The sequence below is a fragment of the Ascaphus truei genome, chromosome 4 (genome assembly GCF_040206685.1).
Source record: "Ascaphus truei isolate aAscTru1 chromosome 4, aAscTru1.hap1, whole genome shotgun sequence".
NCBI classification, from domain to species: domain Eukaryota; kingdom Metazoa; phylum Chordata; class Amphibia; order Anura; family Ascaphidae; genus Ascaphus; species Ascaphus truei.
In genome coordinates, this window is record NC_134486.1 from 151,303,031 (window position 1) to 151,315,383 (window position 12,353).

General features: G+C 39.8%; 1 protein-coding gene across 4 annotated transcripts in view; it reads right to left on the reverse strand.

Annotated features, from left to right (window-relative positions):
• Positions 1 to 517: 517 nt before the first annotated feature.
• Positions 518 to 12,353, reverse strand: part of KATNA1 (katanin catalytic subunit A1) — a 226,011-nt gene continuing 214,175 nt past the window's right edge. For 3 of the 4 annotated variants that reach the window (XM_075596691.1, XM_075596686.1, XM_075596687.1), the window contains 2 exons: positions 6,870 to 6,932; positions 518 to 866 (listed from right to left, as the gene is read on the reverse strand). In XM_075596691.1, coding sequence (XP_075452806.1) covers positions 668 to 866; positions 6,870 to 6,932 — 262 coding nt within the window. In that variant the 3' untranslated portion in view covers positions 518 to 667. The remainder of the gene's footprint in view (positions 867 to 6,869; positions 6,933 to 12,353) is intronic. The other variant, XM_075596690.1, reaches the window with a different exon arrangement.

Consider the following 12,353-nt stretch of genomic DNA (forward strand, 5'->3'; position numbering starts at 1 on the left):
ACTACAGAACTGATTTATTAAAAAAAACACACATGCAGGATATTGACTGAACTGCAGCTTTAATGTATTGTAATGCAACAAGCATTTTTGTTTCTATAGCAACCATTTATTGTACAAAGTCACATCTCCTTCCTCTTCTGAGACAGGCTCTGGCACACCCCTTTTGCCCTCTCTCTAACCATGAACCAACTGTATCTAGTGCCTTCCTGGTCACGTGATCTTCCACACAGAACTTTGCATCTTGGGTAATCTTCTGCAGCCCTAAGTGTGACATAAAGAGCCCCTGAGCCGAATCTTCAGCCATCGATTACAGGAGAACGGATCGATCAGCAACATAGCTAATCACTTGTCAGTGTGCAGACTGTATAGATGCACATATTGAATGGAATTTTTATTTTTTAAATGACAGCTTGTTCTGCTCCTTTAAAACAGCGGTTTCCGTCTTTTTAAGATTCCCATCCGTGATGATCAGGGGCGGTCAGGTTGTGCTGTAAATGTTTGTAAATATACGGCTGTGTAGAATCAAAAATGGTGCTTTATTATTTGAAGAATCGCGATTACAAAATGATTTTTTTTAAACAAATACAGCAACTCTATCTCCTGAAAAAATTTAAGACTTAAGGCAGATCATTTTTGAAGATTGTTAATGGCTAATTAAGGAGATAGACTAACACGATCCAAACTCGTCTATCCACTTTTCATATTTCTCAATGTCTGTGGCGGAAACAGACTTGGAGACCTTCTTCAAAGACATTTCAAAGTCTTCCATTGTGGTCGGCATGTGCATGTCATCCCTGGAAAGGTTTCGGATTTCTTCCGGGGTCAGACCATCAATGCGTCTTCTCATAGCCATCAGTGATGCATCCCTGTGCGGTTAAAGGAAAAAGTATATGTGAATAGTAACGCTGTACACTTTCTAAAATGTTGCCTCAAATTTTTTTAAAACGCACATCAATTATGGGCACTGCTGGAGTTAAATGGAGATTTCTTTATTTTCTTCCCAAGAGCAGTTCATCTTTGATTTTATTTGCCGTTTACAACACTAAATATGTGAGCTCAGCTTCGATCTTTCAAATCACCCAAGATTCTGAATCTATTGAAACAGCTTAAATCGGCCTTTTGTTTGCTGCCAGAATCAACAGTATTTACTGAAAAAGAACAGTGGGATTACGCTGTGTAAGACGTAGCAGAAGCCAAAGGGATTATTAGTAAAGAATTTCAATGCGATTTAGCTCTCTTTTGCCATATACTGTATGACATCACAAGTCAAAGATGACTGCCACTTGAATCCTGAAATGAAGAATATCTCAATCAAATATTTGCACAGCTCCATTAGTGTAAAAGTACTTTGAGGCTTCAATAAAGAAAAATGATTCTGGACTCCAAAGTTGCTCTTTACGTTGCCCAAAGTTTGTTTACTTTTGTTACCGAAATAGTTATAGCTATTGAGTAACAGTAATAAGAATGTCAGGTGCCATCTATATTCTAGGGACGGATTGCACCTCAATGAAGAGGGATCTTCTGTGCTTAGGGGGGAGAATGCTAAAAAGGTTGGAGGAGATTTTAAACTAGGATGGAGGGGGGAGGGGAATGAAACAGATAATGAACTAAATGGAATAGATGAGGATGCAAGGTGGTATGGAGGTAGAATGGGGGCAAGTGCAAGTTTGACAAGCAGTGAGACACCCATAGTAAATACAGATAATACTAGAAAACTTCTAACGACTAAACAAAGTGGGCACAGAAAGGAAGGAGCAGATAAGATAATAGTACAGGCTAAAAAAAAACCTGAAATGCATGCTTGCTAATGCAAGAAGCCTGACAGATAAAATGGGGGAGCTTGAATTAATAGCTGCAAGGGAGCAGTATGATATCATAGGCATTACTGAAACATGGTGGGATGAAACTCATGACTGGACAGTTAATTTAGAGGGTTATTCTCTTTTTCGGAAGGATCGAACAAATAGAAGGGGAGGTGGAGTATGTTTATATGTTAAACCGGATCTAAAACCTATTATAAGGGATGATGTCTATGAAGGGAATGATGAAAATGTAGAGACTTTGTGGATAGAAATTAGCAGTGGAGGTAAAAGTATAGAGAAAATGTTTGTGGGAATATGCTATAAACCACCAAATATCTGTGAGATTGAGGAAGCTAAAATACTTTTGCAAATGGAGAAGGCATCAAAACTGGGTCATGTTTGCATAATGGGGGATTTTAATTATCCAGACATAGACTGGGGCAATAAGATTAGCGTTACAACAAAAGGGAACAGGTTTTTGGGGGTGCTTAAAGACAATTATATGACCCAAATTATTGAGGAACCAACCAGGCGAGGGGCAGTTCTGGATTTGGTCATATCAAACAATGTAGAAGTAATCACAAATATTCAAGTCCTGGAACATTTGGGTAGCAGTGATCATAACATGGTCTCATTTGAAATAAATTATCAAAAAACAGATTACTTGGGTTCAACAAAGACCTTCAACTTTGGAAAGGCAGATTTTAATAAACTGAGGTCTAATCTAGTAGTAATACAATGGGATTATGTTTTTGCAGGGAAAATGTAGAAGATAAATGGGCAGTCTTTAAAACATTGTTAGAAAAGCACACTTATCAGTGTATACCCTTGGGTAATATGTATAAAAGAAATAAGTCAAAACCAATGTGGCTAAATAAACAGGTAGCAGAGGAAATGGACAAGAAGAGGAAGGCGTTTAGATTCTTTAAGTCAGAAGGGACAGAGGCATTGTATCAGAATTATAAGGAAAGTAACAAAAATTGTAAAAGGGCAATCAAATTTGCAAAAATGGATAATGAAAAAAGGATTGCAATAGAAAGTAAGGTCAACCCTAAAAAATTCTTTAAGTACCTTAATAACAAAAAAATTGAGAAAAGAAAATATAGGACACTTTCAGTGTGAGATGGGTAGGAAGATTATTGGAGATAAGGAAAAAGCTGAGGTATTAAACAAATTCTTTGCCTCTGTGTTTACCAGGGAAGAATCAAGTTCAATAGTAGTGCCGCAGGAGGAAGCCACAACCTCCATATTAATGAACAATTGGTTAACTGAGGAAGAAGTTCATAAGCGACTTGAAAAAATTAAAGTAAATAAGGCACCTGGCCCCGATGGCATACATCCAAGAGTTCTCAAGGAGTTAAGCTCAGTAATAGCAAAACCATTATATTTAATATTCAAGGACTCCATTTCCACAGGCTCAGTACCACAAGATTGGCGTAAAGCAGATGTGGTGCCTATATTTAAAAAGGGAGCTAGATCACAACCGGGAAATTATAGACCTGTAAGCCTGACTTCAATAGTAGGGAAACTACTTGAAGGTTTAATACGGGATAATATTCAGGAATACCTAATGGAAAACAAAATTATTAGTAATAGTCATCATGGATTTATGAAGGATAGATCTTGCCAAACTAACCTTATTTGTTTCTTTGAGGAGGTAAGTAGGAATTTAGACCAGGGTAATGCAGTTGATGTGGTCAACTTAGATTTTGCAAAGGCTTTTGATACGGTTTCACACAAGAGGTTGGTGTACAACATAAAGAAAATTGGACTCTAATAATATTTGCACCTGGATTGAAAACTGGTTAAAGGACAGACAACAGAGGGTTGTCATAAATGGAACTTTTTCAGGTTGGGCTAAAGTCGTGAGTGGAGTACCTCAGGGATCGGTACTGGGACCCCTGCTTTTAAATTTGTTTATTAATGACCTTGAGGTTGGGATCGAGAGCAAAGTCTCCATCTTTGCTGATGATACTAAATTGTGTAAGGTAATAGAATCAGAGCAGGATGTAATTTCTCTTCAGAAGGACTTGGAGAGACTGGAAACGTGGGCAGGTAAATGGCAGATGAGGTTTAATACAGATAAATGTAAGGTTATGCATTTGGGATACAAGAATATAAAGGCGACTTACAAATTAAAAGAAGATATATTGGGGGAATCCTTGATGGAGAAGGATTTAGGAGTGCTTGTAGACAGCAGGCTTAGCAATAGTGCCCAATGTCATGCAGTAGCTGCAAAGGCAAATAAGATCTTATCTTGCATCAAATGGGCAATGGATGGAAGGGAAGTAAACATAATTATGCCCCTTTACAAAGCATTAGTAAGACCACACCTTGAATATGGGGTTCAATTTTGGGCACCAATCCTAAGAAAAGACATTATGGAACTAGAGAGAGTGCAGAGAAGAGCCACCAAATTAATAAAGGGGATGGACATTCTAACTTATGAGAGAGGCTAGCTAAATTAGATTTATTTACATTAGAAAAGAGGCGTCTAAGAGGGGATATGATAACTATATACAAATATATTCAGGGACAATACAAGGAGCTTTCAAAAGAACTATTCACCCCACGGGCAGTACAAAGGACTCGGGGCCATCCCTTAAGGTTGGAGGAAAGGAAATTTCACCAGCAACAAAGGAAAGGGTTCTTTACAGTAAGGGCAGTTAAAATGTGGAATTCATTACCCATGGAGACTGTGATGGCAGATACAATAGATTTGTTCAAAAAAAGGTTGGACATATTTTTTAGAAAGGAAAGGTATACAGGGATATACCAAATAAGTATACATGGGAAGGATGTTGATCCAGGGATTAATGCGATTGCCAATTATTGGAGACAGGAAGGAATTAATTTTTCCCCTTAATGGTTTTTTTTGTTTGCCTTCCTCTGGATCAATAAGTATAGATATAGGATAAAGTATCTGTTGTCTAAATTTAGCATAGGTTGAACTTGATGGACGGAAGTCTTTTTTCAACCTCATCTACTATGTAACTATGTAACAATTCACTTCATCACTTCTAGTAATTCTGCATGTAGGACACCTTTTTATCCCATAAGGGGTCGATGCCTACTGTAGGTAGATAATAAAAAACAGTGATTGTGTGTAATCACACCAAAAGTACCCCCTGAAATCTGGCATGGTGACAAAGCAACACTAAATATGAAAGCACACTTCCGACTGGATAATAACTTTTGATTACTAAATGTAAACCACAGCCTGCGTCCCATTGATGTCACCTATAAAAACGACACAAGTTATAAGTCCACATTGACTAAGCTGTGCTAATTACTTAGAGCGCCTAAGACACCTGGGCAGTGAAGAGTCTTCTGGCACTGGAAGGCACCACTTTGTAAATAAGGCCCATAGTCTCTCCAAATAACTACTATAACACCCTGTAGTGTGGGGGAAGGACTCTTCTGATGCTTATCACTGTACATTAAGAGAAAAGCAGCACTTAAAATAATTTCAGGCATAGTAATGCCAGAACGAATGCTGTGACGATTTTAGCCATTTGAGATCATTGCTGTTCTTCAAGAAAGGAAAGTCAGAAGAGTTTATTTTAAAAGGTGCAGCCCTTCCTAGGACCAAATTGAACTAAGGACAGTGGCATGTCCTTATTAGGTTAACTGTAGCTGGCTGACACCTTTAAACAAAAAAAAAAGTTTGTCAAGTATTTTTTTCCCAATTATTTTGTAAACTTTTAACAAACGCATTGGAAAGTTTTTACAATAAATAATCGCAGTAGCCCTCTTTCCAGAAATAAAGGCAATTTATTAATGCAGAGTGAGGCTGTAAAAACAGATGCACAGCTGTCATGGGAGCTTGTGCAGGGTTATAATATACACAAAAATAACTGGGTTGAATTGAAGGCGACTTAGATATAATAAAGAAAGTTTATTCCTTGAAGAAGGTGAACACACAAAATATACAAATAACACACATAGGGGCCTATGCAGAGAGCAGCGAGAAGCGCAATCTTGCCAGGTTTTCGCCAAATATGCCTATAGCAAATGAGTTAATGGCAAGAAACTGGCGAGATGAGGAAAAACCGCCAGTTTTTTGTTAAAAACTCGTTGCGCGGGTGGCGAGAAGCAAAATCTCGCCAGTTTTAAAACCCGCCGTATGCAGGTAGCCTCGATCAGCATCTCGCTGCTGATCGCGCCAATAAAATGGAGAGATGTTCTCCAAATAGCTCCGCCAAAAAAAGTTGGCAAGAAGCTGGAGCTGAGCGGCGATAGGGGACATTAAAAAAAAAATCAGGCCCTTTTCCTGACTCGGATTGCTGCAGGGGGGCTCCAGAGGTGATACCATTAATACCAGCACCGGAGGCCCCCTGGCATGCATCCGAGGCAGGAAAAATGCATGTACAGGCCACTTCATTACCTTAACGGGTAACCGCTAAGGCAATGAAGGGGTTAACCCACCATGCCAGCTTTATTGTGGGTAGCGGGTGTGGGTGAAGGGGGTATTTGGCCTTTGGTGTGAGTTTAGGGCTTACGGGGGGGTTGCGGGTGCACTTAACCCCTTCACGACCGTAGCAGTTAATACCGCTACGGTCCTGAAATTGTTAACCGCTCCCGCTACCCCCCCGCAAGCCCTAAACAACCACCGTTGGGGCTAATACCCCCTTCACCCACACCCGCTACCCACAATGAAGAATAATCACACACAACAGCCCCACACTAAATAAATAAATCTAAATGAATAAATAAATAAATGAATATATATATATATATATATATATATATATATATATATATATATATATATATATAACAACAACCCCTATAACCCCTAACATACACATATATGCACATCTATGATACTATAGACCGGCGGGAGCCCTCGGGTGTTACCCGCAGGCCTGCAGTACCAATTATGTGCACCCCCCAAATTAATGAATAAACGCATACATACTTTTAAAGAAATAACCCCCCCCCCCTCCTAACACATACAGTATAGTTATTGCCACAATTACTATTATCCACAAAGGGATAATAGTGAATGTGCCCATTTTAAATACATAAACAGCAATAAATACATGAAATACATATAGCACTTACCCATTACCGGTTACCACGATGAAGGCCATCCTCATCTTCATCCTGCCCATGCCCCCTCCGCTGCTGCAAAACAGACACAAGAATGAAAACATCCAAAGTAATGTCCCCTAACCCCTTAATCACCATAGCGGTTATTAACCGCTACAGTCATTAAGGGGTTAACCCACCCTCACCCACCACTCGGGACGCCTACATACCCTCCAACAGTAACCCCCCACCCTGTGAGGCCTAACCACCCTCACCCACTACCCACAAGGGAGGCCTACCCACATACCGTTGGGGAACACCCCCCCCCACCCCCACAATAAAAACAATACAGTGACCCACAATAAACATCATTATATTTAATAAATACATTACCCACCCCGTGCCCCCCCATAAATACAAGATTTATCCTTTTACAAACAGGGTTCATAACACAGCCCCACGCGAGTCCCCGGTGGGCTGGCGGGGCACCTGACAGACCTACAGGGTACCAGCAGCCCTTTTCAAACAGGTTCTGGAGGCCTGTTGGTGGGTCCCACCAGCACCATGGCCCCCAGGTGGTCTCCTTGGGTCACCGTGGGCCACAATTGGGTCCCCACGGTAGGCCCAAGGATGTCTGGGAGCCCCAGGTCAGACCCACAGGTGTCTGCGGGGCCTCGGGTGGTTCCCACGGGGGTCTGGGGAACTTACGAGTGCTCACTACGGGTCCGCGGTGCCCCCACGGATGTGGGACCACCGCTTCATCCCCACACCTATGGGTCGGCGGTGCCCCCACGGATGTGGGACCACCGCTTCATCCCTGCAGACTACGGGTCCGCGGTGTCCCCACAGATGTGAGGCCACCGCTTCATCCCCGCATGTGTCACCCGTGGAACCACCAGCCTGATACCCGTGGAGGCCCGCAGGTGGTCTCCAGAGGTCTCACGCGTAACCACGGAACAAACCCTGAATGTAAAAAAAATAAACCTGGCCTATACATTCAATACATTACACCCCCCCCCCCCAACACCTACAGTACAATAATGTGCAAAATAACTATTATCCAGATAGGGATAATAGATTATTTGCCCATTATTAAAAACATTAACTAGCATATTCAAATGAATTAAGTACTACTGACCTTATCAATAAGAAGTCTCAGTCGCCAGCAACATCCTTGTCTTGCCCACAAAACACATAGCCAATACATTGCAATTACATTCAGATATCAATTAACCCTTTACATACCATATCGGATAATAACCGCAAAGGTAATTAAGGGGTTAAGCCACACTGGCCCGATACCCACCCTTCACCCATGAATTTGTACATTGGCTTCATCATGCAAATATATATATATATATATATACATATACAGAGAGATACATATACAGAGAGAGAGTGATATATATACACACACATGATGAACCAATATACAAATAAATGTAGAAGGGTTATCAAAAACATGCTGTACTCAAAATAGCAATTCTCCATAAATACACACTACAATAAAATTAATTTCCTTTCATAATCCTAACTGATATTACAATCAAAAAGATCAAATGCCAATCAAAAACCTCAAATCACAATCAACACATTGCATTTACATTGTATATATGATGCATACAATCTAAGCACCATATACATTCTGCAAATGAATGTTAACAATAACATTGCAAGCAAAATACAGATAACTCCAAACAAATATACTATTGTAACCAATCCGGTAAACATAAATCAATTACCATTCATTAATGACATCCCTAAACAATTTACATTCCATCCCTAAACAATTTACATTCCATCCCTAACAATTAAACAATTAACTAATTCAAACCTGCAACTGAACAATGTAGCCTGTGAAAATATAAAAGTACCAACAAGCATAAAAAATTGACAACCAAGGCTAACCCTGACCTCTAATACAACATACAATAGCAACGATTACATCTATCTAATTTTAAAATACTTTAAACACACATTTAAGCATAGATGCATAGTCAAAATAATTAAAAACACATCAAACCAAGCTTTTAAAACACTATCATTTCTTACCCTGTATGTATATATCTCTCTAGACATACATACATACAGTGGCAAGAAATTATATACCACAGATAATTAAATAAACATGTAAAGAAAAGAATTAAAAAAAATTAAAACGTTCAATTAAATACATTTCTTTAGTTCACTTACCATTACTTGCCCCCACGACTCCTGTTGAACTGGTTACTCACGATAAAACCACCAGGCACAGGAACCCATAAAATAACAAACCATAAAAAAATAAACATTAAACTAAAAATCCAAACCAATCCACGGGTCTTCTAATTTGAATCCATCTTCATCTGTATTCTTCTTTCTTCTATCTTCTATCTTCTTCCGGGGTCTTCTTCCCGTCTTCGGCCACGCCCTGGTCTTCTTTCTTTTCCGGAGGTCCTTCCTCCTTGGCGGCTGGCTTCAAAATGAGACGACATAGGCTTTTAAAGGCCTATAACGTCACATTTTCGTCATATGGTTCCCACGACCCTGATTGGGCCGTGAAAACCATGTGTTTTGGCCGATAAAAAAAAAATGATGACGTCACTTAAAGGCAATGAAAGCACAGCCAATCAGAATGGCTTTGCTTCAATTGCCTTTAAGATGACGTCATTAAAAGAAACATGGCCGTCCACACATGGTACGGTAGCCAATCAGAGCGTGGGAACTCCATCCCTACTCTGATTGGCTCTAGTACCATGTGACAGGCTTTCAATGACGTCACATCCGTTCTCCCCCAAGCCTCTGTCACATGGTATACTAGAGCCAATCAGAGTAGGGATGGAGTTCCCACGCTCTGATTGGCTACCGTACCATGTGTGACGGCCATGTTTCTTTTAATGACGTCATCTTAAAGGCAATTGAAGCAAAGCCATTCTGATTGGCTGTGCTTTCATTGCCTTTAACTGACGTCATCATTTTTTTTTTATCGGCCAAAACACATGGTTTTCACGGCCCAATCAGAGCCGTGGGAACCATATGACAAAAATGTGACGTCATAGGCCTTTAAAAGCCTATGTCGTCTCATTTTGAAGCCAGCCGCCGAGGAGGAAGGACCTCCGGAGAAGAAAGAAGACCAGGGCGTGGCCGAAGATGGGAAGAAGACCCCGGAAGAAGATAGAAGAATACAGATGAAGATGGATTAAAATTAGAAGACCCGTGGATTGATTTGGATTTTTAGATTAATGTTTATTTTTTTATGGTTTGTTATTTTATGGGTTCCTGTGCCTGGTGGTTTTGATCGTGAGTAACCAGTTCAACGGGAGTCGGTGGGGGCAAGTAATGGTAAGTGAACTAAAGAAATGTATTTAATTGAACTTGTTAATTGTTTTAAATTATTTTCTTTACATGTTTATTTAATTATCTGTGGTATATCATTTATTGCCACTGTACAGTATGTATGTATGTATGTCTAGAGAGATATATACATAGGGGGTAAGAAATGATAGTGTTTTAAAAGCTTGATTTGATGTGTTATTAATTATTTTGACTATGCATCTATGCTTAAATGTGTGGTTAAAGTATTTTAAAATGAGATAGATGTAATCATTGCTATTGTATGTTGTATTAGAGGTCAGGGTTAGCCTTGGTTGTCAATTTTTTATGCTTGTTGGTACTTATATATTTTCACAGGCTACATTGTTCAGTTGCAGGTTTGAATTAGTTAATTGTTTAATTGTTATGGATGGAATGTAAATTGTTTAGGGATGGAATGTAAATTGTTTAGGGATGTCATTAATGAATGGTAATTGATTTATGTTTACCGGATTGGTTACAATAGTATATTTGTTTGGAGTTATCTGTATTTTGCTTGCAATGTTATTGTTAACATTCATTTGCAGAATGTATATGGTGCTTAGATTGTATGCATCATATATACAATGTAAATGCAATGTGTTGATTGTGATTTGAGGTTTTTGATTGTAATATCAGTTAGGATTATGAAAGGAAATTAATTGTATTGTAGTTGTATTTATGGAGAACTGTTATTTTGAGTACAGCATGTTTTTGATAACCCTTCTACATTTATTTGTATATTGGTTCATCATGTGTGTGTATCTCTCTCTCTCTCTCTCTATATATATACATATATATATATATATAAACATATATATATATATATATATATATACATATACACACATATATACATACATATATATATACACACACATATTATATATATATATATATATATATATATATATATATATATATATATATATATATATATAAAAATAGTCAAAACAAACATCACAGCTTGCACTCAATGTACTGGTTCATATAGACAGGTGCTAGTCTCAAATAATAGAAAAACAACATTACCATTCTCTCGTCCGGTAAAGAAAGACTGCACTCGGTTCAGTAATCATGAAAAACTGTATTGGGCATCTGAATAAAAAAGATAAGTCACCCAATCCGACGTTTCGGTCCTGGAATAGGACCTTTCTCAAGGGGGTGCCCCTTTATTCAGATGCCCAATACAGTTTTTCATGATTACTGAACCGAGTGCAGTCTTTCTTTACCGGACGAGAGAATGGTAATGTTGTTTTTATATATATATATATATATATATATATATATATATATATATATATATATAATATGCATGATGAAGCCAATGTACAAATTCATGGGTGAAGGGTGGGTATCGGGCCAGTGTGGCTTAACCCCTTAATTACCTTTGCAGTTATTATCCGATATGGTATGTAAGGGGTTAATTGATATCTGAATGCAATTGCAATGTATTGGCTTTGTATTGGCTATGTGTTTTGTGGGCAAGACAAGGATGTTGCTGGCGACTGAGACTTCTTATTGATAAGGTCAGTAGTACTTAATTTATTTGAATATGCTAGTTAATGTTTTTAATAATGGGCAAATAATCTATTATCCCTATCTGGATAATAGTTATTTTGCACATTATTGTACTGTAGGTGTTGGGGGGGGGGGGGGGTGGAATGTATTGAATGTATAGGCCAGGTTTATTTTTTTTACATTCAGGGTTTGTTCCGTGGTTACGCGTGAGACCTCTGGAGACCACCTGCGGTTCTCCTCGGGTATCTCACGGGTATCAGGCTGGTGGTTCCACGGGTGACACATGCGGGGATGAAGCGGTGGTCCCACATCCGTGGGGGCACCGCCGACCCATAGGTGCGGGGATGAAGCGGTGGTCCCACATCCGTGGGGGCACCGCGGACCCGTAGTGAGCACTCGTGAGTTCCCCAGACCCCCGTGGGAACCACCCGAGGCCCCGCAGACACCTGTAGGTCTGACCCGGGGCTCCCAGACATCCTTGGGCCTACCGTGGGTACCCAAGTGTGCCCAACGGTGACCCAAGGAGACCACCTGGGGGCCATGGTGCTGGCGGGACCCACCAAAAGGCCTCCAGAACCTGTTTGAAAAGGGCTGCTGGTACCCTGTAGGTCTGTCAGGTGCCCCGCCAGCCCACCGAGGACTCGCGTGGGGCTGTGTTATGAACCC